General features: G+C 36.3%; 1 protein-coding gene across 1 annotated transcript; it reads left to right on the top strand.

Annotated features, from left to right (window-relative positions):
* Nucleotides 1-15,507: 15,507 nt before the first annotated feature.
* On the top strand, nt 15,508-23,609 carry LOC127424856 (proteasome assembly chaperone 2). The gene is made up of 7 exons (XM_051670354.1): nt 15,508-15,712; nt 15,811-15,982; nt 17,329-17,387; nt 21,419-21,537; nt 21,978-22,151; nt 22,826-22,946; nt 23,191-23,609. Exons 1-7 carry the CDS (start codon nt 15,656-15,658, stop codon nt 23,269-23,271), a joined length of 783 nt encoding a protein of 260 aa, XP_051526314.1. The 5' UTR covers nt 15,508-15,655; the 3' UTR covers nt 23,272-23,609.
* The last annotated feature ends 3,975 nt before the right edge of the window (nt 23,610-27,584 follow it).

The following is a 27,584-nucleotide window of genomic DNA, read 5'->3' as shown; positions in this document are numbered from 1 at the left end:
TATTTAACTGCAAAAGCTGCAATTGAATGAGATAAATAAATAGTTTACTTTGCATGCGCAGCACGCTTCAAATGTGAGCAGAGCACTAGTGAAATGTGTGGAGAGAGTGTTGTGTCAACGCCGGCTGCACCGCATGGACCTTTTAAAGCTTCTCCTTGGCTCATACAACACCGTCATGAGCATCGAGTGCTCTGTTTGTTGCAGATGTCAGCGAACAGAGCGCAAAAACTTTGTAACGCGAGGCACATACAGAGTACATACTTATTTAATTAAATAGCAGCCTTTTGCGGTTTAATAATGACTTTGAGTAACGTAGCACCCGGCTTTTTCGGACTGCAAAGCTAACATTATAACACAGAAACACTTCAAAATAAAAGCTCAATTTAAATGAAAAAAGACAGAAATATATCACTATTTTAAAGTTATGTAATATTTCACTGTAAAAACGTTGTGATTTGTAAATTATATTCACCCTTTGCTATATTGAAAGCACTACAACTAAACATTATATGATGTTTTACCCTGTGAATTTATTTTTATTTTTTTTATGTATATATATATATATATATATATATATATATATATATATATATATATATATATATATATATACAGTAATTTCAAATCAGATGATTACAACAAGCTCAAAAAAAAATTGGGACAGTTGAGTGTTTACCACTGTGAAACATCACCATTTCTTCTAATAACACTTATTAAGCATTTAGGCACTGAAGACACAAGTTTAAGTTTAAAAAGTGGAATTTTCCCCCATTCATCCATTATGCAGGTCTTCAGCTGCACAATTGTACGGGGTCTTCATTACCGGATGGTGTGCTTCATAATGCGCCACACATTCTCAGTTGGAGATGGTCAGGACTGCAGGCAGGCCAATCTAGCACCCACACTCTCTGCTTACACAGCCATGCACTTAATAATCTGGGCAGTATGTGGTTTGAAGTTGTCATGCTGGAAAATACAGGGACGTCCCTGGAAAAGACAGTGCTGGATGGCAGTATATGTTGCTCCAAAATTTGTACAAATCTGTCTGCATTCATGGTGTTCTCACCGATGTGCGAGTTACCCATGCCATGGGCACTGACACACAACAAGTGAAAAAAATCTACCAGTGCTGAAGAAGTAATCCAAAGTATTTAGAATACATTACTGACCTTGAGTAATCTAACGGAATACGTTACAAATGACATTTTACAGCATGTATTCTGTATTCTGTAGTGGAATACATTTCAAAAGTAACCCTCCCAACCCTGGCTGTGACACAGTTGCCTCACCAGTTTAACTTCTCCTGTCTCATATGAATATAAAAGCCTCAAGTTGACTGTTTACCTGGCCCCCGCTTCCTCCCTCACAACTGAGCAAGAGAGGTATCACAGTTTAATAAATACACATATTCATATTTATATTAAACAAAACCACCGTATCAACCACATATCAACATCCTGTCAATCACTCACAACACCTTATTATCACGATTTGTACAGGCAAGCACCAATCGCATTTCCTTTAGAAAACAATAAAATCTAGTTTCAAGCTTCAAAATCACATCTCTGCCTCAAAATTCCCACAAATGCACTTCTGTTTATGAGATCTCACTTCTGAGATAGAAATAAGATTATTTTGAAAATAAGAACAATGCTCTACAGCCAAAGGTCACAGCTACAGTCCTGCAGGGTATGCAGCTGAGATGATGCAGGTGAGAAACGAAAGCATGTTTTCTCTATTTATAGATTTACGCTTTTTGCATATTAACACTGCAAAAACAGTCTTGACCCACTCGCTTGTAGTTTTTGTCAGTCTCTGGATGACACTTGATTAGTTTCATGGCTGTTTGCAAGAATTTTGTAACTCTAAATGAACTTCTTTATCATTTATTTTCACTTTTCACAAAGTTCCAAATACATTTGACCATCACAGCTTATTATACAAAGCAAATTACATCATATAGAAGAAGCGCAACTCTCATGTGATCCGCAAATAGTCAACACAAGAGATAATCCGCTAGTCGATTAAATCAACTAGTCGGTGCATCCCCTAGAGCAGGGCACCTGATTTTATTGGCTTTATTTTGCATTGTCTCAGCAGTCAGTGCTGGTTAAGGTGTAAAGACTGAGAGTTTGAGGCTGTCAGCCAGAGAGAGTCAGCAGATGCCAAAAAAAACAAAAACTAACAAGTTTACTTAGCTTAGATTAGGTGATGTGATCTGAGTGCTGTTTGCAGGTGCATGTATGTGTGAGAAGACAGGTGTAGCTATTCAGAAACAGAACATGATGGGAAATTCAGCTGTTCTTGGCTCTTAAAAAAAAAATCACATGGCTGTTTTATGACTCAGCCTCTCTAAAACCTGGTGCCTGGATGCCAGAACTTTACCATTCTGTGGGATAAAAAAGCATGTTTCTCCATTGAAGACCATTTAAAAGTAGCCATGCATTCTGTTAAACCCTTCTATTGTCATTTTTGACCCAGCACAGGTAAAGAATTCATTTTAAATACTGCATAGTTTTTTGGTACCAGAACCAAATGTTGTGACTTTGTCAAGAAAATTAAAATTAACTAATTAAAAAAGAAAATGTAAATATAACTGTTTAAGTGAAATAACTATTTAAAACCAATTGTTCCTTCCATTGTCTTAGCGGGTCAATTTTGACCCGCACGGGAAAAACTAGTTGTGACCTTTCACCTTCAGACATTCTGGATGTTATACAGCTTTACACACTTTTTTGAACATCTATGAATCAAATTTGACCTAAAATATTTAACATTTTCTCAAATTTAGACCCTAGCCCCATACTGTTCTATAGCTTTCCCACTTGTTTCATTGGGTACTGCATCTTTCCCACAAATTGCAGACTTTTTCTCTAAAACGGAGTTTGTGCACACATGAACATGTCCAAACACACACAAATACACACAGAGAGAGTATTTTTAACAGTTTTGAACAGGTAATAGGTAGTAAATACATTTACTAACATGATTTTTTATGAAAGGGTACAATGGGGCTAAAGGCAACATGTTTGAAATGAGCTTTCCTAACTTGAATTTACAAAGTTATCTCAACACAAACACTTTTTTTTAATAGAAAAACCTAGTTGAATTGGGTAAACTCAACAAAATTAGATGTGTCAATGTAACTCAAATAAATCTATTTAAATGTATTTATGTATTAACTATTGAAAGTGAATGTTAGCATGATAAATACATGCTGGTTGGAAGCACTACAGAGTGTAGTTTAGTAACTATGTTATGGTTAGCACAACATTTGCTCAACAAAGAGAGCAATTGCAAACTAGTTTAATAGAATAAACGTTACTATCAGTAACTTAACTCCCGAAAATTACAGGTAGTGACAGCCGCATTCTCAAAAATTCCACATAGTGTGTACAGAACCGAACTGAACACCTAGTTAAATTTAATGACATGATCAGTGGCGCATGTGAGATTTGTTCGTCTTCTCCTGGTGCAAATCACACTTACAGAGGTATGTGTGTGTCTTCTCTCATTCATATTTTCCAGTCTGTCACTCCTCTGTAGTTTCTCTCATCAGCCCTGTGGTCTCGGGATAACCGGTGCATTACAGCAGAGACTATTTGATTACAGTCAGAGATTATTTAGCAGAGATGGGCCACTTCTATTAAAATGAATGGGAGAAATTGGAATGCCCAACGGCAGAAAATGGTCAACTGATGAAAGGAAGGAAGAAAGGAAGTCCCGCCTTACAGGTAAAAGAGCCAATCACATTTTAGATACAGACATCGCCTGTCAATCAACTCGACAACAGGCACGCACATTAGCTATACAAGCCGCGAAAATTTTGTTTTTTAGTGTAATATGAGGGAAAGAATCACAATTTATGAAACCAGTATTGTCAGATTTTATTGCTGATTTGAACTATGTCCTTTGGTCGTAATCTTGACCAACAGTTTTTGAGATTTTGGTCTTTTCCCATTCAAGTCAATAGCATGACTTGAATAGCACTGGCATGACTGGAAATAGCCTCCCGAGAGCATTCTAAAGATGGCCGACAGTGAACTGACTTGCTAGAACTTACAGTCCAGCAAGAGCGTGCGTGCTGCTTAACTGCAGCAGCTTAGACGCGCATGAATAAAAGACTGCGATTCCATTAATGGCAGCTTACTAAACATTCGTAAACTCTTTGCTCAAAAACAACAAAAACAAAATGGGTTAAGCTGGTGGCATTCATGTGTCTTGTTCAGAGGCGCAAGACACTACACTATTGCTATGGTTATCACTTGTCAACCATCGCAAATGCGGCAGTCAGTCCTCTGTCTCACACCCCACACCTGCTCTGACCTTCACTCCACACAAACACCAACATCTCCTGCAACCACCAACCTCCTCCCTCCTCTTCCTTCAGTTTGCTTATAGAGCAAAGAGATCTGTGGATGATGCAGTCAACATGGGATTGCATCATATCCTGCAACATCTGGACAGACTAGGGACATATGCAAGGATCCTTTTGTGGACTTCAGTTCGACTTTTAACACCTTCATCCCAGCTCTCCTATGGAATAAATTAACCTAGCTCTCTGTTCCCATGTCTATCTGTCAGTGGATCACCAGCTTTCTGATGGACAGGCAGCAGCTAGTGAGACTGGGGAAATTCACTTCCAGCACATGTACGATCTCCACTGGTGCCCCTCAGAGATGTGTGCTCTCCCCACTACTCTTCTCCCTGAATACTAACAACTGCACCGACAAGGACCCCTCTGTCCAGCTCCTGAAGTTTGCAGACGACACCACTGTCATCGGCCTCATCCAGGATGACGATGAGTCTGCATACAGAAGGGAGGTTGAATGGCTGGCTCACTGGTGCAGTCAAAACAACCTTGAGGTGAACACACTCAAAACGGTGGAGATGATTGAGGACTTTAGGAGGAACACCCAAACACTGACCCCCCTCACCATTCTAAACAGCACTGTGGCAGCAGTGGAGTCATTCAGGTTCCTGGGCACTACCATCTCACAGGACCTGAAGTGGGAGACCCACATTGACTCCTTTGTGAAAAAGGCCCAGCAGAGGTTGTACTTCCTTCGCCAGCTGAGGAAATTCAACCTGCCACAGGCGCTGCTGATACAGTTTTAGTCAGCAGTCATTGAGTCTGTCTTCTGCACTTCAATAACTGTCTGGTTTGGTGCAGCTATGAAATCTGATATCAGAAGACTACAAAGGACAGTTTGGACTGCTGAGAGGATTATTGGTTACCCCCGACCTCCCTTCAAAAACTGTACACTTCCAGAGTGAGGAAAAGAGCAGGAATCACTCTGGACCCCACTCACCCTGCCCACTACATTTATGAAAAGTTGCCGTCTAGCCGGCACTACAGAGCACTGAGCACCAGAACCGTCAGGCACAAGAACAGTTTTCTCCCTCAGGCTATCCATCTCATGAACAGTTAAAACTGCCCCACTGAGCAATAATTACGTGCAATACACAGCTTAGTCAATTATATTAATTTAACATATCCTACCTCTTCTGCATTATATTCCCTTGCACTGTATATAACAGATTTGTATTTGTACATACGTATATATTTATATTTTGTCTTATAGTGTCATTCTATATATACTTATATTTTCTATTAGCTTTTATTTTTTTATTATTATTATTATTATCTCTGTCTTGTTGCTTTATTGTATTGTTGTGCACTGGAAGCTTCTGTCACCAAGAAAAATTCCTTGTATGCGTAAGCATACTTTGCAATAAAGCTCTTTCTGATTCTGATTCTGTGAGACAGCTTGTGCCGTGCACGTGTGTGCCATTAAACCTCTAAACACAGCAAATCAGAAATGCACGTCGATGGCTTTTCTGTCGTCTGTTCTTCACAATATAATCGAGTGTGCTTCTTCAAATGCACGTCTTTGTGTAAAACTACATATCTTGCCATATGTCACTCCGAGATGTCGATGTCACCTGCCACACTGGCGGGTGGATTTGCAAAATGACCCACCGCTGCATATGATATACCTGCATTTGGCAAGTGGCGGGTGCTAATTTACTACGCTGGTCATCAGCCTCAGCAAAACGCTTAACCATTCAAACCCACAGAGAAATATAATGTCTACAAGTTTATCACTATAAAAATTCATTTAAAGCACCACTAGCGCCACCAAACGGAATTGCAAAAATCAAAACAGCTTTCTGAATACACCCCTGTCTGCCGTTATTCAAACAAAGAGATAGTCCTGCCCCCAACTCACGTAACTGGTTGAGTAATGTTGTTGGGGCAGGTCTAAGCGGGTCGTTCAAAACAAACAGAGCAAGTTTCACAGTGCAAGAGAAACACAGTGTTTACAGATTTCGAGAAAATGTACCTATGAATGGATTACTAATAACTGTCTGCATGTTAAGATGGGATATGAGAAAGTATGTTAACACAGAAAAAGTTACATACTTCAGATTTAATGTACAGTACCTCTATAACCAAGAAGGTCAAACCTGTGAACTACAGACATGCAAGCTCATGCCATTTAAAATGCGTTTTACCAATGATTGAATTTGGCATGAGACTATTAAACATTTTATTTGGTCTTCATTCTGAAGTTACTGTATAACATTGCGTGATTATTTTTATTTGTGTCACAGGCCTGATTACTCCAGTAGATATCACTTCAGAGAAAAAGAGAACTCATCCTCAGAATTAGACTATGGGACTTTAAAGGTTCCCTCAGTAATTTTTTTGCTCATATTAAAAGATTTACTTCTAAAGAAATGAATGGTAATTTTGAAACATATGTATAAAATTATGACCACTCATGTGAGATGAAGATTTTCATATCAGAAACCTTATAAAAGCTATTTTATTCTACATGGGGCAGCCATGTTAGCATCACATGACCAGCTGAATACGCTTAATCTTAGTAATTGCCCTGTTGTTCACACTTCATTCATGGATTAAATTTAATCTTGGTTTACTGTGCATAGTGAATTTTTACAATGGCTTTGGTAACTGAAAACTACTGTGTTTGAATGTTGGAGTATCCAGGCCACTAGGTGTCAGTGTAAGACAGAGTGCGCCTTTAAGTATTAATGTACGTTGTGTGTGTTTATATTCACAAAATGTATGGCATTGTGTGCCTTTTTACTTGTATAAAACTGTTACTGCTTTATAAAAATATTAAGGACACAAATTTACATTAATTCATCATTTTATTAAGCCTTTCACTAGAAAATATACAGTAGTCTGTGATATACAATATAATCAACAACAGAATGTTGTTCTATGGGTGCTGTGCAGTGATATCATATTATAATTACTTATATATTATTATATTTATATATATATTTAATTAAGAACACATAAGGTAAGTTCTTTTTAAAGCAGCTTTTTTAAGTGAGTTTTTAACAAATTTACATTAGACCTAGGCATTACAGAACTCATTATCTGTGTGGTGAAAATAGCGCACCTGCCAGTTAACCTCATGTAGGGTCACCAGCTTATGTCATTTGATCAAACTCTCTTTTAGATGTCCAATCCTAGATTAGAGTCACACTACAGACTTCACTCTCAGAAATGTTAAATTTCATCATTAAATATATTCTCTGATTGTCAGTTTTTCACTCCATTTGCATTAAAAGCCCACTGTCCTGGTGTGTGCTGTGATTTTGAAGGGTCTGTTGGGTGTGTGTGCTTGAAGGAGGATCAAAGGGTCTTCACCTGTGTGCTATCTATAGAGCATTAGATAATGACCTGACTTTAGAGGTAAGAATAAAACCCTTCTGTTCACATCTTTAATGCGCACTAGCATTATAACACCTTCTTTGATTACTGCATTATATCAAGGTCACAATGTACGAGCACAATAATACAATCAGTGTTCATAGATGCAAACCACAAACCGCAACAAATCGTACATCATTCAGATTTCTGCTTTGACATCTCAGCAATCAAAACAGGTTGACAAGGTTTAATTTCATTCATATGGTGAGGTATTATTAAATATGTACTCGAACAATATAATGGGGTTGTCAAAATGAAGACTGAAATTATGATATGAGGAGATATTGTGGGTGGCTGAATATGGAGTTATCTGCACAGAATGAAATGAAATTATTCATTTACATTTCTTTGCTTAATTACATTGATAATCAATCGAATTATTAATTTTTTTTTTTTTTTGCTGTCTTCTTTCATTTTTTCTCTAGATGGAAATATGTCACTAAAAATGTCCAAAAAGTCATACTATTTGGAGCAGGCCCCCCCGCCACTCAAAATTAGGATATTTGCTGCTTGTTCAATTTACTTAATTAAAATGAACTAAAGCACTTCTAGAACATTTTGTCACAACTTGATTTCTTGTGTTCTATCCATTTAAATTTGTAAAATGTAAGTTTACTTAATCAATTTGTGTTGGGACAACATTTTATTGTGGTGTTAATGCAGCATTGATGAAACTGGACAGGGAATTTTTATTTCCCAGCATGCTTTGCATGGAACATGATAGGGAGAGTAAATGTTCAAATGAAGTGTTATTTTATGTGTTTTGTGCAAGATGAATATAAAGGAGGATACTTGTTAGTGTTTAATGTTTTGTTATGTTGCAATTTAGAGGAGTTTTGGGGGTTTCCATTACGGTGAAGAGTGGAGCTTGAGTTAACGATGAAGATGGTAGATGTCACACATGAAGTTGATTCAGCCTGATCTCATGAAATGTATGTGACCACAGCAACATTTTTGTAAACCGAAATTACGTGCTGTATTTCACGTTTGGCTGCTGTTTCCTATTGAAATATACAGTGAGTGAGTGCCAAAATCTAGTAAAATGATATTGTAATTACACAAGGTTATTAAGGTGAATTTTTTTTTTTAACCTAAGGTGAGGTTTTAATGAGTAAAATACACTTCCCTAACCTAAAACTTAAGCCTAAACTTAACCAATAGTGTCTTTGATAATAAACGAGAGATAAACAAAATAGACATCCTTACCCTTAACGAATGCCTAAACCTAACCAGTAGTGTTGTTGTCACAGATGTGACACAAAAAGCATGTTTTCTGAAGCAACCACGTAATTTTGTGTCGCTTCTATGACACTTTTCATGCTTTCATGCTTTGGGCTCGAACCTCCAAGTCTAAAGTCTTACACTCTATCAGGTGATCTACTGTGGAAGTTAATCATGCTTAAATAAGTGTATAAATGTCGGTATAGAAGTATACTGTTTTTGTGCATTGTCATTTGTGAAATACAATATTTCTGAACACCCTGCCCAAAGCTTAAGCCACAGTAACCTTATTGTGTTTTGTGAGTTTCTTAGCCTTTGGCTCAGGGATATTATTAGTCATGAATGCCACCTTCAGCCTGATTTTCATATTGCACGTACTGCAACAAACACTGACACATGATCATAGATTTCTTACCCTGACACATAAAATGAATCAAAATGTGTTTTGTGGAGAATTACAGTATGTGTAAAGTAGAGATTTATTCACTTACACATTGAAAATAACTTCTAGGACCAACATTATTGAACCCTTTGCTCTTCAATGTGTTCTGAGCTATCATACTGTAATAAATAATGGGCTCTAAAAGTCTGAGAACACACTAAACTGGGAAGTAAGCAGAAAGCTTTGGGATAAAAAAAAAAAAAAAAAAAAGAAACCAATAAAAAAATAAACATTGTGGTGTAAACTGAATAAGAAAATCTTTGAAGATTCAGAAATGGATTGCATTAACTCCTTTGTACAGTCAGATTTTCTTGCTTTCTCCGGAAAACATCTGGGAAAATCAGGTTTTGCACAAACTTGTGTTGTTTGAATGCCAGTTCAAGTGCATGCTGTTATACAAAAGCAAAAGGGGACATACCAAATACTGTGTAATTTGGACCCCACTGTATGTGTCTGTAAGAAAGCAAAAGTAATAATCAGAACAAATAATAGCAAATGTATTTACAACTTTCTAGCTCTCAGATTCCATTTAATCAAAAGTTTTGTATTGAGAGAGTCATTTGCTTTTGTTTTTATACAGTTCGTAAGGTAGGCTACAAAAACTTTTTACACAAAGTTTTCTTCAATTTTATTTAAACCTAATGCTATAGGCTTAATATATATATATATAACTAATGAGCCTAATTTATTTCTGTTTAACAGTCAGACCATTATAAAACATTCAAGTGAGCTTTTAGGGATTCATCTGAATATGAAGTCAATACAATTTTCTCACTAGAAATTGAGTCATATGTTGAAAAAAAAAAAAGAACAGAGAACAAAATACATTTTTCAGACTTACACCGACACCCAGCGTAGACACATGATTAATGTATTCTGCAGATAAAAGTGATAAGTCAGTATATTATCATCTGGTCATGTGATCTCAACATGGTGGAGATTTAGTAGTGGCAAATTTGCTGGTTGTGATTGTAATTATGCCACAACAATAAATTCACAATAAATATCGAAATGATTTGTTTAGTTTATCATAGTTTTAAGAATGTAATAATTAATATATTTGAATATGAATGACGAATGATTTTCGTATTTTAAGATCAATAGTTTGGGTCTGGGACAAGGGTAAAGCAATAATATTTATATATAAAAGACTTTAAAAAAAATTAATAAAACTAGCAAAAATAAAACGAAAGCATGTACATTTCCAAGTTTCCAAGTTCTAATATGGCCTTCGTATAAAGAAAATGAAACAAATGTATTGCTCTTATTTGATCACTTAACCTTCCAAATGTATTTGTGCTCATGATAGCTACTAATTAAAATAGTTATAAGAAAGAAAGAAAGAAAGAAGATAAAAAAGAAAGAAGTTAGATTTAGCAACTTTTCAGACTACTCTGGCAAATAAAAATAAAACATGTATAAATAAATGTGTTTTTTGCTACTTTTACATTTTATTTGGAATTTTTAGCAACTTTAGAAAAGTGACAAACGTTTTCTGGCCACACAAATAACATCAGCTCTGTCAGTGTTCTAGCACCCCCCTGTGTTTCAAGTAATATGATTGACCTGCATGCCATCAGCAGTTGGATTGATGTGCATACGAATGTTCAATAAATCAAATGACTGAGGAGCTTACGTGCTGTTGATATGTGTTGCGACAATCTCAACCTCAATTCACGTGATTGCTCTCCATTTAGAAAAGAAAAGTCAGCCTGCAGTGATAGAAGAGCACTGAGAAATCATCTAGCAGGGCGAGAGAAAGAAAAAGAAAATGTATATGAACCCCTTATCTAGAATTGAGTGTAGAGATAAGTGAAATGAACAGATGAGGTGTCACTGTCAAAAAGTCATTGTGATACAGTAACACTGGCACAAGTCATACACTGATGGTTCAGCATCACACAAAAAAAAATGAAAAAACATTAACCAGTAATCAGCAGCAAGTGCATGCCGGTGTCATGATAAATTTAGTCCACAGGTAAATCGAGACCCCATGAGGGTAACCGTTTGTAATGCCTGAGCAAAACCTATCATGTTATCATTATAGCATATCATTGAAATCTAGGCTTACTAAAAAACACAAACAACGACAAATCTTTAATTTCACAATCTATAACTTCAGTTATATACTATTATGTGTAACTTATGGTTTAAAACTCATTAAATGTCATATTTACAAAGTTATATCGACATACATCATAAAACTATTTTAAAGGATTTCAACTCAGGCAGTGAATATAGTACCCATTAATAGGTCCCTCAGCCAATGAAACTGCTGTGACGTCAGAGGAAGATCTGATTTTCAGGGGGGACTCGATTTCTCACAACACCTGTCACAAATCTGTCCATCTAGCTGTGATGTCATGGTGACATATGCCAGAAAAAGTCTCGTGAGGGCAAGGTGGTGCAGTTGTTTTTCCGAGCTAATCATGATGGGAAATGACTTGCTGATGACACAGCTTAATGCTCATTGGCTTAAACAACCGTGATGTTGAAGAACATGTGTTGAAAGTACTAACTAGATACCCAAATTCTTTTCTAGTTTTTGGAGGAGACTTCAACGTGGCTTTGGATGGCAACTTAGACAGATTTCCTCCGAGGTCTCTTGATAACTCTAATCTTTACTTAAAGATGTTTATGCAACTTTCTCTTTAGTTGATAACTGGAGGGAGACTCACCCCTCTCTAAAAATGTTTACTTGGAGCAATAATTCTCTCTCTAACCAGTCTCACATCGATATGTGGCTTATCTCTAAGGAGTTAGATAACTCAACATCTGACATTATTCCATCGGCCTTTTCTGATCACAAATGTGTTTCTATATGCACTGTTTTTTCAGCTTCTGCCAATTTACCTAAAACTACCTCATATTGGAAAATGAATAGTTCAATTCTTAACTATACTGAAGTTAAAGAAAACATTTATTCCATAATTGCTGTTTATTGGGGCATTGCAAATAAGGAAAATGAGTTTGCCAGCAATTGGGAATTGACGAAATATGAAATTGGTAAATAATTGCATAATTTTAGTAGTAATTTGACAAGGGGAAAAAAAGTATGAAAATATGATAATAAGTCAAATTTCGAGTCTTTTATCTAAACCGGTTATTAATCTAACTGATGCTGAAAAAGTGGAACTTGCAGATCTCCAGAGTCTATTAGATGAGTTGTATAAGCAAAAAGCTGAAGGAGCATTTGTTAGATCACAGATAAAATGGCTTGATGAAGGTAACCAGAACTCTTTTTATTTTTTTAGACTGGAAAAGCAACAAACGAAAAAGAAACTGATTGAAAAACATATGATTGATGGTACTCTCTGTGAAAACCAAAAAACCATTGCAACTTTTTGTGCTAAGTTTTATACTGATCTATACACATCTAAATTTTGCAAACATCATGCTCTTGATTTTTTTATTCCTTATCTTCCTTTAATCAGTTAAGTTCTACTGATCAGGCTTTGTGCGATGCCCCCATAACCTTAAAAGAGATTGATGAAGCAATTAAATCTTTAAAAACAAATAAATCTCCTGGAACGGATGGTTTTACTTCCGAGTTTTATCATTTGTTCATTAAAAACATTGCTCCTTTCCTGTTAAATGTTTATAAGGAAAGCATAGAGAAATCTTGTCTTCCTGCTACTTTATGTCAAGAGCTGATTACCTTAATTCCCAAGGCAAATAAACTCTTAGATAATTGGCGTCCGATAACCTTATTAAATAATGACTATAAAATAATTGCTATAGTATTGGCTAAAAGATTAAAAGGAGTACTAAATTCTATCATAGATGAAACTCACAATTTCACAATTTATGCATAACAGACACATTTCTAATAATATAAGACTAATTTTAGACACCTTAGATTACTCTGACTTAATTCACAAGGACAGTTTTATCTTCTTTTTGGATTACTATAAAGCCTTTGACACTTTAGAACATGATTTTTTATTTCTAGCTCTTCAAAAAATTGGCTTTGGTAATATGTAAATAAAAAATAGCTCAATTAAGTTATGTATCATAACCTCTATACTTAATATCTATACTTGAAAAATCAACTCTCTATTTGGCATCTTTTTCCGAAGCTAGCTTTTTCACATATTGGAGGTATAAAATTTGTGCTGATGTGCAATTATATCATATCAAAACTCCCCGTTAAACTTTCAAATTTCCGTCAACAGGTACTTGCATGGGCTCTAATATATCAACATAATTTTAACCCGCATATGTTTTTTATTTGGAACAATCAAAATTTTTTAATCAGTAGTTCAATAATGGTTTGCATTTGGTTAATCAACTATTCAACCGTAATGATTTTCTAATGACCTACACAGAATTTCTTTTAGAATACAATATACCAGTTACCACAAAAGAATTTGCAACAGTTATGGGAGCTATACTTTTGGGGATAATGTATGCTTTGCAAAAACTGTGTTCATTCCCCAAGTATACTTGCTTCCTTTCCTGAACCAACAGATACCCGGATAAGTAAAATATGCTTCTCTGCTAAAAAAAAGATAGAAAATATAAGGTAAGAACTCTATTTCTTGAAAATATTGTTTCTGCCTCGTTTAAAAATGTATTTAAAAATCTAAATTGGAAAAAGATTTGGTCCATGCTGCACAAATGTTTTTCTCACAAATAAAGTTAAAGAAGTATCTTACAAGCTGATTAATACATTTTAACCTGTTAAGCTTTTCCTAAAGAAATTCAGAAATGATATGGACACAAGTCGTTCCTTTTGCCAGAGTCACACTGAAACTGTCCTCCATTTATTTTGGATCTGTCTTGATGTCCAACAGTTTTGGAAGGATGTAAAAATGTTCATAGATAATAATGTCTTGCAAGATATCTTGATACATTTTTAAAGTATTATTTTTGGCCACTTTGAATCAGACTCCTCTGAAAATGATGCTTGCTTTGTTATAAATGTATTTTATCTTCTAGGCAAATTCACTAATAACAAACCAGCTTTCCGTGTCTTTTTGTAAGAAAGTAAAATGTACCTGAATATTTCATCTTCCAGAAACAAGAAAGCACTCAGAACTATTACAATTTGCAATATCTTTAATGTTTGTTCTTCAACTGTTGTATAAAGGGTTAATTTCATGGCCTCTTGTTTTCCTTCTCTGTCTCTTCTCTTTCTGTTTATTTATTTATTTATTCTCTTTTTTCTTTCTTTCTATCAAGACCTTTGTAAGGTGTTACCTTAGTATGCATTTTTCTTAGCTTCTTGTGATATTTACGTATTGTCTTTGATTTGTTAAACTTTGGTTTGTATATCCTTGCATTCAATAATAATAAAAAATAATAATAATAATAAAGAAAAAACAACCGTGATGTTTCATCCTCTTTTAAAATGTTGGATTTGTTATCTCTAATATAATGTGTTTTTATGTGTATAAAGTATATGTGAATATTCCCAACCAGGGCCATAGCAAGGTAATCTGGGCCCCTTTCCTATTAAAACATACAGTTTAGAATTTGTTGTGGGGGCCCCTGGACCTCTAGGCCCCTAGAATCGTTATCACATTTCACCTCATTAGCTGGGGCCCTGTTCCCAACACTCTGACAGTGCGCTCTTTTAATGGGATATGTGATTTTGATCATGTGTCTGAAATATCTAAAATACGTGATGGAAAGACACGTCTTATTGGCGAAATTAAATAACATGTACATTGAGTGTCTTTTTCATCATGTTTATTTTCATTTAATGCAACAGAATTTAAATGATAGCAACTTTATCAGCAAGAGCGCATGAACATGAATCCCGCGATATCTGCCTTTGATCTCGTAGGTGTCCGATCCACTACGAGATGTGAGATTTGACAACATGTATTTCACTCCTCCTCTGACTGCAGCTGTTTGCTCTCGTCTACTTTCAAGGCAAAGTGTTTGGCATCTCAAACGAGCTTATAGTTGGCAACACTGCCCTTAACTTAGGTCTGGTAAAGATGAAAATAATAATAATAATAAAAACAAATTAAAAAAAATATCATTATCAAAATAATTTTCGCTTCTATAAAGTGATTAAACACATGCACACAGATGACACAACTTATTAGTTTCGTTCTGTACGTTTTTGTTTTTTTTTTGATCAGGCATCAGGGTGTCCCGGTGAGGCATGTCGCAGTTCTGTCAGGTCCTTATTCACAGTGCAGGAAATTGAAAGTAAAAATCACTACAATTTCACTTCACTTATTCCACTTTTACCTTGTAAATCCATATAAATTAATTAAACGAAAATGTTCGTTTCAACGGAGGATGTTTCTCCTTCTTTTAAAGGCTTTACTTTGATTATGGTAAGTGGACATTTAATGCTAAATATATTTATCATCACACTCGCATGTGGGCTTCTGTATTATGCTGCAGTTATTAAACACTGAACATTTGTGCATAGCCTGCAGTATCTGTTGGAAATGTGGGGCAGCTCGCCGTTGATCTCATCATCTCCACACTGAATATGCCCAGAGTGGGTTACATCCACACTGACTGTCTCATTCCCATGACTGGAAACAACCCATACGCCACATCTACTGAAGATGCTTCCCAGCTCAGCACCAATGCAGAAGGTAATAGGATAATATCACTTTTACCATTGAATTAATAAATTCTGTCAGAATTTACTCTCCTTTATGTCCAAAAAAGGAGAAGTAGAATATACAAGCTGCTCTTTTTCATACAGTGGAAGTGCATGAGGACTGGGGCTCCAAAAAGGATCACAAAGCATCATGAAAGTAATACATATGACTCTTGAACTACACCAGTCAGCCACAACATTAAAACCACCTGCCTAATGTTGTGAAGGTCCCCCTCGTGCCACCAAAACTGCTCCAACCCGCATCTCAGAATAGCATTCTGAGATGCTATTCTTCTCACCACAGTTGCACAGAGCGGTTATCTGAGTTAACGTAGACTTTGTCAGTTCGAACCAGTCTGGCCATTCACTGTTGACCTCTCTCATCAACAAGACATTTCCGTCCACAGAACAGTTCTTTGTTTTTGGCACCATTCTGAGTAAATTCTAGTGACTGTTGTGTGTGAAAATCCCAGGAGATCAGCAGTTACAGAAATACTCAAACCAGCCCATCTGGCACCAACAAACATCCATATGATTATCTAATCAGCCAATCATGTGGCAGCAGTGCAGTGCATAAAATCAGGCGGATACGGGTCAGGAGCTTAAGTTAATGTTCACATCAACCATCAGAATGGGGAAAAAATGTGATCTCAGTGATTTGGACCGTGGCATGATTGTTGGTGCCAGACAGACTGGTTTGAGTATTTCTGTAACTACTGATCTCCTGGGATTTTCACACACAACAGTCTATAGAATTTACTCCGAATGGTGTCAAAAAAAAACAAAAAAAACAGTGAGCGGCAGTTTTGTGGACGGAAATGTTTTGTTGAGAGAGGTCAACAGAGAATGGCCAGACTGGTTTGAACTGACAAAGTCTACGTTAACTCAGATAACCGCTCTGTACAATTGTGGTGAGAAGAATATCATCTCAGAATGCTATTCTCCGATGCGGGTTGGCGAGGTTTTGGTGGCACGAGGAGGACATACACAATATTAGGAAGGTGGTTTTAATGTTGTGGCTGATCGGTGTTTATTCTGCAGTCTTCTGAAGCCATACGATAGCATGGTGTGAGGAACAGACTGAAATTTAAGATGTTATTAACTGCTCAACATCTGTGGTCAGTATTCACTGTCATTGAATAGAGAGGAGCAACCTGGACATTCTGCTATAAATAAATGCTTTTGTGTTCCATTAAAGAAAGAAAGGTATATGGGTTTGGAACGACATGAGGTTAAGAAAATTATGATTGAATTATCATTTTTCGGTGAACTAGTACTTTATCTGCCTTTCTTGTATTATTAATTCATGTGCATACTTTTTAATGTGTTTGTGTGCAGTATATTCCCACAGTGACCTAAAACTGGCTGTACTACAGATAAGGACACCCATCATCCAGGTTAGTGATTGTGCATGTACACAAGTAGACACTTTTGTAGAGATAAAGTCTAATTTTCCGTTGCAAATGACTTTAAACAGAACCATACCCCTACAAAGTGCTTTTGCCCCTCATACAATTGCATATACATTCTCATCGATATGAGGGTGTTTCTTCAACTTCAGGCACTTTTAGCACTGTGGGCTTCTAAAAAGTAAAGTCTCGTTAAAACATCTTTCACACTCACACCATTTTTTACTACTAACAATGTCCAACAGTGTATGTACATGCATCACAGGAGATTTGTCAATTTTTTTTATGTATTTTTTTTTATTCTGAAAGTCATGAAAATTCCCACCACAGTGTCATTTCCAGCATATCTCAAATTCTGTGTTGTTAATACTTTTTTCCTTATTTTTCTTATTTGACATTATATATTTCAGGGTGTAAATAAAGTAGCTCCAAAAACTGCTTTTGTTTTGTTCCCAATCATGTCAACTGTAACTGAGAAAAATTTTATGTTGATACGACTAAGCAATCAAAAGTTATAGCGTTACAAATATTATTTATCCTAGTGTACAAAAACACCTCCAAGTGTCCTGAAGCCTCTCCAAACAAATAAAGCTTAATAATTGTACATAAGAATTAATTACACATGCAAATACAACAGTAACTAAAGGTGTGCTCTCTCTCCAAAGAATGCCGACATCAGTAACTAGATCTCATTTAGTTCCAGTCTGTGTCATTTGAGCCATCATTGAGTCTGTGTCACGTACTTAGCGCCATCTCCTGGTGGCTATATGTAATTAGAGTGAGCAATCCTCTGCCCATATTTGGATGACTTCCACCTCTGGTTGCAGAGATCTATCTAGGAAAGCTAATGTGTTTTTTGCTAGATAGCACAATATGTGCTTTGTGCACATTGTGCTTTGTATGGGTTATCTAATGATCTATTCATCCAATTACGTTGTGTGTGGGCTCGTTTTAACAGGAATCCCCGTCTAAATAATGGTATGTGATATTTTACGTTCTGTTTATTTTTTGTGAAGTTATAAGCGAAAACGCGGCTTATAAGTAACACCTGTTTACATGTAACATGTATGTCAAAGAGATATACTTAGCTATTACTCGCTAAATTTTTGTCTAAAACAAATAGGCTGGTTGTATTCTACTCTGAGAGCTTTCCAATGACATATGACACATGACTATTTAATAAGTTTGATGTTTTTACTTGGGATGTCCCAATACCGATACTGATATCGGAATCGGGTCTGATACCATGCTCATGTACTTGTGCTCGTAAAAATGCTCTGATACCAAAAACTGATACCATCGGACATACGAATGTCATTACGTAAATATTCAGCGCACAGATTAAAATCACATAATGTCCTAGTGAGATTATTTAACAACAAATGCTGTGATTTTAATGTGTTCATACCTTTTAGAACTCATTGGCTCATACACAGAAAACACCATCACTGCAAGCTCTTTTTGTAGCAGATGACAGCAGGCAGAGTGCTAATTCACTTTTTAGCAAGAGTCATATACAGACTACATGTTTATTTAATTAAATAGCAGCCTTTTGCGAATTAATAATCACTTTGAGTCACATAGTGACTGGCTTTTCCGGAGTGGGAAGCTGCCGTCATAACGTCTGAGCTTCTTTGTCATAACAACAAACAGAAACACTTCAAAATAAAAGCTCCACCAAAATACATAGATGTGAAAAAAGTATTTCCTGATTTCTTGTATTTTTCATACTAAATTGTTTTAGATCTTCAAACAAGATATAACATAAAACAAAGCAACCTGAGTAAACACAAAATACAGTTCAAATATATATATATATATTTTTTTATTGAAGCAGAAATGTTATCCAACACCTATATCACCCATGTGAAAACTAACTGCCCCGTTAAACTTAATAGCTGGTTGTGCCACCTTTTATAGCAACAACTGCAACCAAACGCTTCCGATAACTGAAGATCAGTCATTCACAACGCTGTGGTGAAATTTTGTCCCACTCTTCTTTGCAGAACTGCTTTAGTTCAGCCACATTGAAGGGTTTTCGAGCATGAACTGCCCGTTTAAGGTCCTGCCACAGTATCTTAATAGGGTTCAAGTCAGGACTTTGACTAGGCCACTCCAAAACTTTAATTTAGCTTCTTTTGAGCCATTCAGAGTTGGACTTACTCCTATGCTTTGGATCATTGTCTTGCTGCATAATCCAGTTGCGCTTGAGCTTCAACTCATGAACTGATGACCGGATGTTCTCCTTTAGGATTTTCTGGTAGAGAGCAGAATTCATGTTCCCTCAGATGTAACGGGACCTCTGTCTTCCAAACAGTTCCACTTTCGACTCATCAGTCCACAGAACATTCTCCCAAAAGATTTGAGGATCATCAAGGTGTGTTTTTGCAAAATTCAGACGAGTTCTGGGTTAGCAGTGGTTTTCGCCTTGCCACTCTTCCATGGATGGCATTTTTGGCCAGTGTCTTTCTGATAGTGAGTCATGAACAGTGACCTTTAATGATGTGAGAGAGTCAGTTCCTTGGATGTTGTCCTTGGCATTTTTGTGACTTCCTGGGTGAGTCGTTGCGGTGCTTTTGGAGGATTTTTGGAAGGTCGACCACTTCTGGTAAGGTTCACTACTGTGCCAAGTTTTCTCCATTTGGAGATAATGGCTCACTGTGGTTCTTTGGAGTCCCAGAGCCTTTAAAATAGCTTTGTAACCCAGACTGATGTATTTTATTTACCTTTTCCGTCGTCATTTCTGGAATTTCTTTCGACCTTGGCATAGTGTTCTACTGGGTGAGACCTTTTAGCTAACTACATGCTGCTGAAAAAGTTTTATTTAGGTGTTGATTTGATTGAACAGGGCTGGCAGTAATCAGGCCTGGGTGTGTCTAGTCCAGCTGAACCCCATTATGAATGAAGTTTCATAGATTTTGGGATTTAGTAATTAGGCGCAGGTGCAGTTGGTACTGGATAACTTTTTTGCTTCAATAAATAACTTTATCATTCAAAAACAGAAGAAATCAGGATGAGGCAAATATTTTTTCACAGCACTGTAAAAGCTAAATTTAAAGGCTAAAAAAGCACTACAGAAATGGATAACTACTGTATAGTTATGTAATATTCTCTGAAATATGAATAATAATAATAAATCAGTGGTAATTGTATTATATTTAAGATATATCTCACATCTGTGATGCTCTGTTGTGCAGCACTTTATTTGACAAAAATAAATCCAATGTTGTATTTTGGATTGTGTTTGAGGTTCTGTATAAAATCACTTTATTTGATAAAAATAATACAATATCATGTTGAAAATTAATTATTATACTTTCATTTGATTCTTAATGAATTAATTTATTTAAACACCATTTTGATGATAAAATTGAAATAAACTGTTGATATAGAGTTCAAAAAAATAATTTGGTGTGGTGGAAATGATGCCACATAATTCTTTAAAAAAAAAAAAATCATCTTCGCACAATAAATATTGAAATGGTTTATGTTTATTTCACTCTTTGTTAAGAGTTTTAAACATGTAGTAATTTATATTTTAATAATGGATTTTCATTGTTTAATATTAAAAGTTTGGGTCTAGGACAAGGCTAAAACAGTCACATATTTTAAAATGTATAAAATACATTTTAAATTTTAATAATTTAAGTTTTACATTTTGAATTAGGTTTTAATGAGACCAAATCTCTCTCTCTCTCTCTCTCTCTCTCTTTCTTTCTCTCTCACACACACACACACACAAACACAAAACTGTTCTGTTGTAATAAAAATTAACCCGTGGAACATGAAAGTGCCCAAAGTTGATGAAACACTGTTATATGCATTCAGAAAGTATTCAGACTCCTTCATTTTATGCTAAAATGCTTAAATTATTTTTCCCCCACATCAATCTACACTCCATACCCCATAATGACAAAGCAAAAACCAGACAAAATATTTTACTACTTTACCTGTTTACTATTGTGTATGTGACAAATAAATCTTGTGAAGTAACAGTTTCTGTTTATTGTTTGTCTTAGACAAAGGTGAGATCCTTCAGAAAGCTGATGGTTTCCTGGATCAAGAGCTGTGGATTTCTCAGAACTGTGCTGCTGTCCAGCAGTCATGCTTATCAGAGAGATGACCGACAGCTGCTTGGGTAAACAGGAACTCTCTTTAAATCCCAATATGTGTGTTTTTGATGGAAATGGAAATGTAAACTATATTTTTATATTTCTTAAGTAAATGTGAGTGTTGCCTGTGCACCACCAGGATGCTAAAGTGTTCTGGGTGGTTGTTTACTGGCCCAAGTCAAAAGAACCCACCCTCAAGTCTCTCTGGGTTTTATCATCCCTATTTCTTAGAAAAGTAACAGCACACATCTCAACAAGCAACATGATTTGAGGTCTCTAGCACAAACAAGCGGAATGAGTTACACACTAAAGTTTAATACTAATGTTTAGGGATTTCACATACATGCATTCTAACAGCTACAGATTGACTTTCAGCATACATGAGGCATTCACAAATATTGTAAAAGGCTGGTTATCCAGCAGGATATTCAGTGTTTTGTGTTGTGTTGTCCATTTTGTTGAGCAGCACCCCTCTGCGATACCTGCTGACTCCGTCTCTGCAGAAACAGGAAGGACAGAGAGTGGAAAAGCTTGGCTGGAGGGAGATGGAGAGAATCAGTATATTCCCTGATGTCTCTGACTCAGAACAGCGCCTCTACATTCCTGGAGGAGGAGTGACCAAAGCCCTGTACACAGACTGGTAAAACACTTTAAATCTTCAACTCAGAATCATTTGTAACTTTCGGCTATCATAATCCTGTTTTATCATGGTCCATGTGTCACACTAGTCATACTTTACTAGAGATGGGAATTTTGAGTTGCGTAACTATTGCTCTTGTACACTCTCATGAGCACAGGAGATCAAAGGTCAGTCATGAGTTTCACTTAATCATACATTAGATTTCGGTCTGTTTCTCACCAAACATTACCGTATGCTTTCATAACAATCATGAGTCTCATGGAATAATTTATTTGACTTCTGAATTATACTTTTGCGTTCTTTTGAAGCTTGAAGATGTGGTCACCATAAACTGCCATTGTATGACATCACTGAGCACAAGATTGTTTTCACAATTTCTCCCTTTGTGTTAAGAACAAGAAAGAAAGTCATATGAGGTTATAACAACACAGGGGTGAGTAAACAATGACTGAATTTTCATTTTTGGGTGAAATAATCCTTTAATGGTTGCTTCACCCAAAATGAAAATTATAATGTTGTTTACTCACCACTTTCTCCGGTGAAACACAAAAGGAGATTTCATCTTTTTTTTTTTTCATACAATGAAAGTGAATGGTGACCGAGGCTAACATTCTGTCTTTATTTCATACTGATGGGAATTTCTAGTAACAGACTTTTCTTTTTTGCTCTCTCAGCTGTACAGAGGACATATCTATGGCAGTATTGCTAAACTTCTGTTCAGAAGGGGACAACATTCCTGATGCTTTCACCCTCATCAACCATCTCAATGACTGGCTCCATCTGCTGGAGAAACCTGTAAGTTATTTAGCCATTAGCATGAACCGTTGCTTTAAAATGTAGTGAACTACATATTATCTAATGGATCTAAAATTTTAGTGACCACTGAAACTGAACCTTAGATTTAAAAGACAGTAGTTTTGTCCAGCATTTGGTTCGGCATGGCACGTTACCTTAGGAGGATGTGGTTACTGAATGTCAGAAGTGAGAGAGATTTTTCTTCATTAGTGCTATTTTGTTTATGATGATCTCCTTCTCTCAGGTACAGGGGTCAGTGCAGTGGAGGGTCCCTCCATCATGGAGACTTTTGTTCGGCAGCGGTGTCCCGCCTCTACTTTTCTAAAGCACAGCTGCAAGCTCGTAGACACACTTTTTGTAACTCTGTGCTGTGCTGCAACAGTCACTGCTTTTAACATGAATGAGGAAAATTATGGTGGACTGCTGAAGAACTGTAATGAATGCTCACAATACACATTTTGTTTGTAAATAAATTAAATAGTGCAAACATCATAAACTGAAAACTGTATTTTTGCCAAATCTTGAGTCTTGTAGTTTTTCTCATGTTAAAGGGATAGTTCACCCCAAAATGAAGTTAATGGTTTTGTTTCTTTTCTTTTGAAACATGAAAAGGGAAGTCTGAAATCATTGTAAACAGTATAATTAAATAATTTGTAAAAATTTCGACATTTTTGAAAACATTTTCTGGAGCATGTCTATGCAAATTCTTATTACAGCAGTACCGAGTATTTTGAAAAATAAGTGAAATTGATTTGAAGCATAAATTAATCATTACTTACCAAATTTGTTTAAATCTCATTTACAACACCAACCAAATTCGCAGTTTCTTTTAATAACTTCATAAATATAATAAATAAAAGATTTTATGTATATAAAGTTTATATATACAGTGCATTCAGAGAGTATTCAGACCCCTTAATTTTTTTTTCACATTTTATGTTATGTTGCAGCCTTATGCTAAAATGCTTTAAATTATTTATTTTTTGTCACATCAATCTACATTCCATATGCCATAAAGACAAAACTCAGCAAATAAAAAAAAAATAAATAAAAAAAATGAAATATCACATTGACATAAGTATTCAGACCCTTTGCTATGACACTTGAAATTTAGCTCAGGTGCATCCCATTCCTCTGGATCATCTTTGACATGTTTCTACACTTTGATTGGAGTCCACATGTGGCAAATTCAGTTGATTGGACATGATTTGGAAAGGCACACACCTGTGTGTATATAAGGCCTCACAGCTGAAAATGCATATCAGAGCAAAAACCAAGCCATGAGGTCAAAGGAACTCCCTACAGAGCTCAGAGACAGGATTTTGTCAAGGCACAGATCTGGGGAAGGCTACAAAAAAATTTCGGCTGCACTGAATGTTCCCAAGAGCACAGTGGCCTCTATAACTCTTAAATGGAAGAAGTTTGGAACAACCAGGACTCTTCTTAGAGCTGGCTGCCCATCCAAACTGCGCAATTGGGGGAGAAGGGCCTTGGTAAGAGAGGTGACCAAGAACCCGATGGTCACTCTGTTTGAGCTCCAGAGATAATGTGTTGAGGTGGGAGAAATTTGCAGAAGGGCAACCATCACAGCAACACTCCACCGATCTGGGCTTTATGGCAGAGTGGCCAGACGCAAGACTCTCCTCAGTACAAGACATATAAAAAAAGCACCTAAAGGACTCTCAGACTGTGAGAAACAAGATTCTCTGGTCTTATAAAAGAAAGATTGAAGTGTTTGGCCTCAATTCCAAGCGTCATGTCTGGAGGAAACCAGGCACCGCTCATCACCTGCGCAATACCATCCCAATGGTGAAGCATGGTGGTGGCAGCATCATGTTGTGGGGGTGTTTTTCAGCGGCAGGGACTAGGGAACTGGTCAGGGTTGAAGGGAAGCTGAACACAGCAAAATACAGAGATATCCTTAATGAAAACCTGGTCCAGAGCGCTCAGGACCTCAGACTGGGCCGAAGGTTCATCTTCCAACAGGACAATGACTCTAAGCACACAGTCAAGACTTCACAAGAGTGGCTTAGGGACAACTCTGTGAATGTCCTTGAGTGGCCTAGCCAGTGTCTGGACTTGAACCCAATCGAACATCTCTGGAGAGACCTGAAAATGGCTGTCCACCTACAGTCCCCATCCACCCTGACAGAGCTTGAGAGGATCTACAGAGAAGAATGGCAGAAAATTCCACAAATCCAGGTGTGCAAAGCTTGTCGCATCATACCCAGACTTGAGGCTGTAATCGCTGCCAAAGGTGCTTCAGCTAAGTACTGAGTTAAGGGTCTGAATACTTATGTTAATGTGATATTTCAGTTTTTTATTTTTAATAAATTTTCAAAGTTATCAAAAATCTGGTTTATGCTTTGTGGTTATGGCGTATGGAGTGTAGATTGATGTGAAAAAAAGTAATAATTAAAAATATTTTAGCATAAGTCTACAGCATAACAAAATGTGAAAAAAATGAAGGGGTCTGAATGCACTGTATATACACATGCATATATGTAATTTTATAAATATAAATGAGAACTTTTATTTTGTAATTAAAAATGTACAAAAATTTACCATTCAAAATCATTTTAAGATGTATGCATTTCAATTTCATAATGAATTTCCATCAAATTAAATTGAGTAGTCTTTAATAATACTTATGGTTTTTTATTTTAATTTTGTTAAAAGATTACACAATTCAGTTTGATGGAAATTTGGAATGAAATGTGAAGATATAAAAAAAGACTTAAATATTTGTTGTGTACTTCTGTCATTCCAAATCTTCATGACAAAAAAAAAAAAAAAAAAAAAAAACACAATGTGGTTTAAACGACTTGCGTGCACTCCATTCCAAGTCTACTGAAGTCACACGATTTTTGATTAATTATTCACTAATAATCATCTCTTGAGGTCTGCTGATTGCTGCGATTGGATCATTTAGTCAGTAGGTTGAAATCCAGATCCAGATCTGTCCAATGTGAGAATGAATCAGTCAGACTGGTTTTGTGAACTAGATCAATAGATTAATTTAAAAGATCTGACACAAAAGAACTAGTGCTGTCAGTCGATTACAGATTTTTATTGCATAATTTTCCATAGTTTATTGCAGATTTTGAAAGTGCTGAAATTTGACTATATAATAATTAATTATAATTTTTTTTTTTTTTTTATAATTTTCTTTATTCATCACACATATACAGTGAAATTCTTCTTTTTCACATATCCCAGCTAGGCTGGGGTCAGAGTGCAGGGTCAGCCATGATTACAGTGCCCCTGGAGCAGATAGGGTCAAGGGCCTTGCTCAAGGGCCCAACAGTGGTATCTTGGCGGTGCTGGGGCTTGAACTCCTGACCTTCTGATCAATAACCCAGAGCCTTAACTGCTGAGCTACCACTGCCCCTGAGCTACTGCACTTCTTGTCAAAATGCATTTATTTCCTTGTAGGAAAGAAAGCAAAACAATATGTAACATTATAATGCTTTGTTAACATTTTACAAACAAAGCCTTCCACAGTATAAAGATAGAAATGCACTAAAATAGCACCAATTCAAGTAACATTATACATTTCCCAAAGTCTAAGTGGGAGTTTGACTAATAGAAAGAACTAGTCTCCACATAGGTTGCATTTTCATTGCAATGGGCTTTAAATCTCTTAAACTCTCATCCTCCACAATATTAATCTGCCAGTAGACTGTGGCTATATGCTTTGTTACAGCAATCATGAAGCCGCGTTCATTATTCGCATCAGGGCGTCAATGTCAGTGCCAAGCTCCGCTTTGAACTCCACATGAAAATCGGCGCAGACAAAAATGTCTCATTCTGTGTTTTGGTGATAGTTAAGACGACGTGCTTCTATGTTAACTATATTGTGCCTTACAGAGGATGCAAAATACTTTTTGTAATTTGTAGCCTACATACAAATAGCATTAAGAGGTCATTTAAATGTAATTTAGAGGTAATAAAAAGAGGTAACACGTTAATTCTGACAGCTCTAAAAAAGAATAATTGTTCATCATTGCAACTTTCGTGACTGCTCCAAGGAACGTGAAGTAGGATGTCAAGATATCTACTGAATAATGACAAACATTTTAGTCTGTTTGTCATATAAAGCTATCATATGGCTTAAGAAGACACTGAATATTGTGTACAAGTCAAATGGACCATTTTTAATAGTGCTTTTTTTCTTTCTTGACAGCACCAGTCCTTATTTACTTTCATTATAAGGAAAGAGTTTGCAGGATATTCTTCAAAATTTCCCCTTTTGCGTTCCAAGGATGAAATAACAGCATATGGTTTTGGAACAACATGAGGGTGAGTAAACAATGACAGGACTTTCATTTTTTAACCATCCCTTTGATTCTTCTGATGATGATCTTCTGGTGCTTTTCTAATCTGTCTCCATCCACTGGTGGATGACAGAACATGGCTGGCTCTCTGCCACTCCAGTTTCCCAGCAGAGGAGCAGTTCTTGTTTTGTGATGCAGCTCTAAACCGGCTGTGACCAGTTTTGTGTTACTAGCCATTCTTGTGGGAGGAAAGTGAAAACTCTGAAGGCTCTTGAAACATAGTTTGATCATGATGTCATTGTTTAATCCCAAACAAAAAGTCATAAATATAAAGAGAGGCACAATAATAATCATGACGCAT

The sequence above is a fragment of the Myxocyprinus asiaticus genome, chromosome 34, assembly GCF_019703515.2.
Source record: "Myxocyprinus asiaticus isolate MX2 ecotype Aquarium Trade chromosome 34, UBuf_Myxa_2, whole genome shotgun sequence".
NCBI lineage: Eukaryota > Metazoa > Chordata > Actinopteri > Cypriniformes > Catostomidae > Myxocyprinus > Myxocyprinus asiaticus.
The sequence above is the reverse complement of the archived record's forward strand: the minus strand, read 5'-3'. Positions and strand labels throughout refer to the sequence as shown.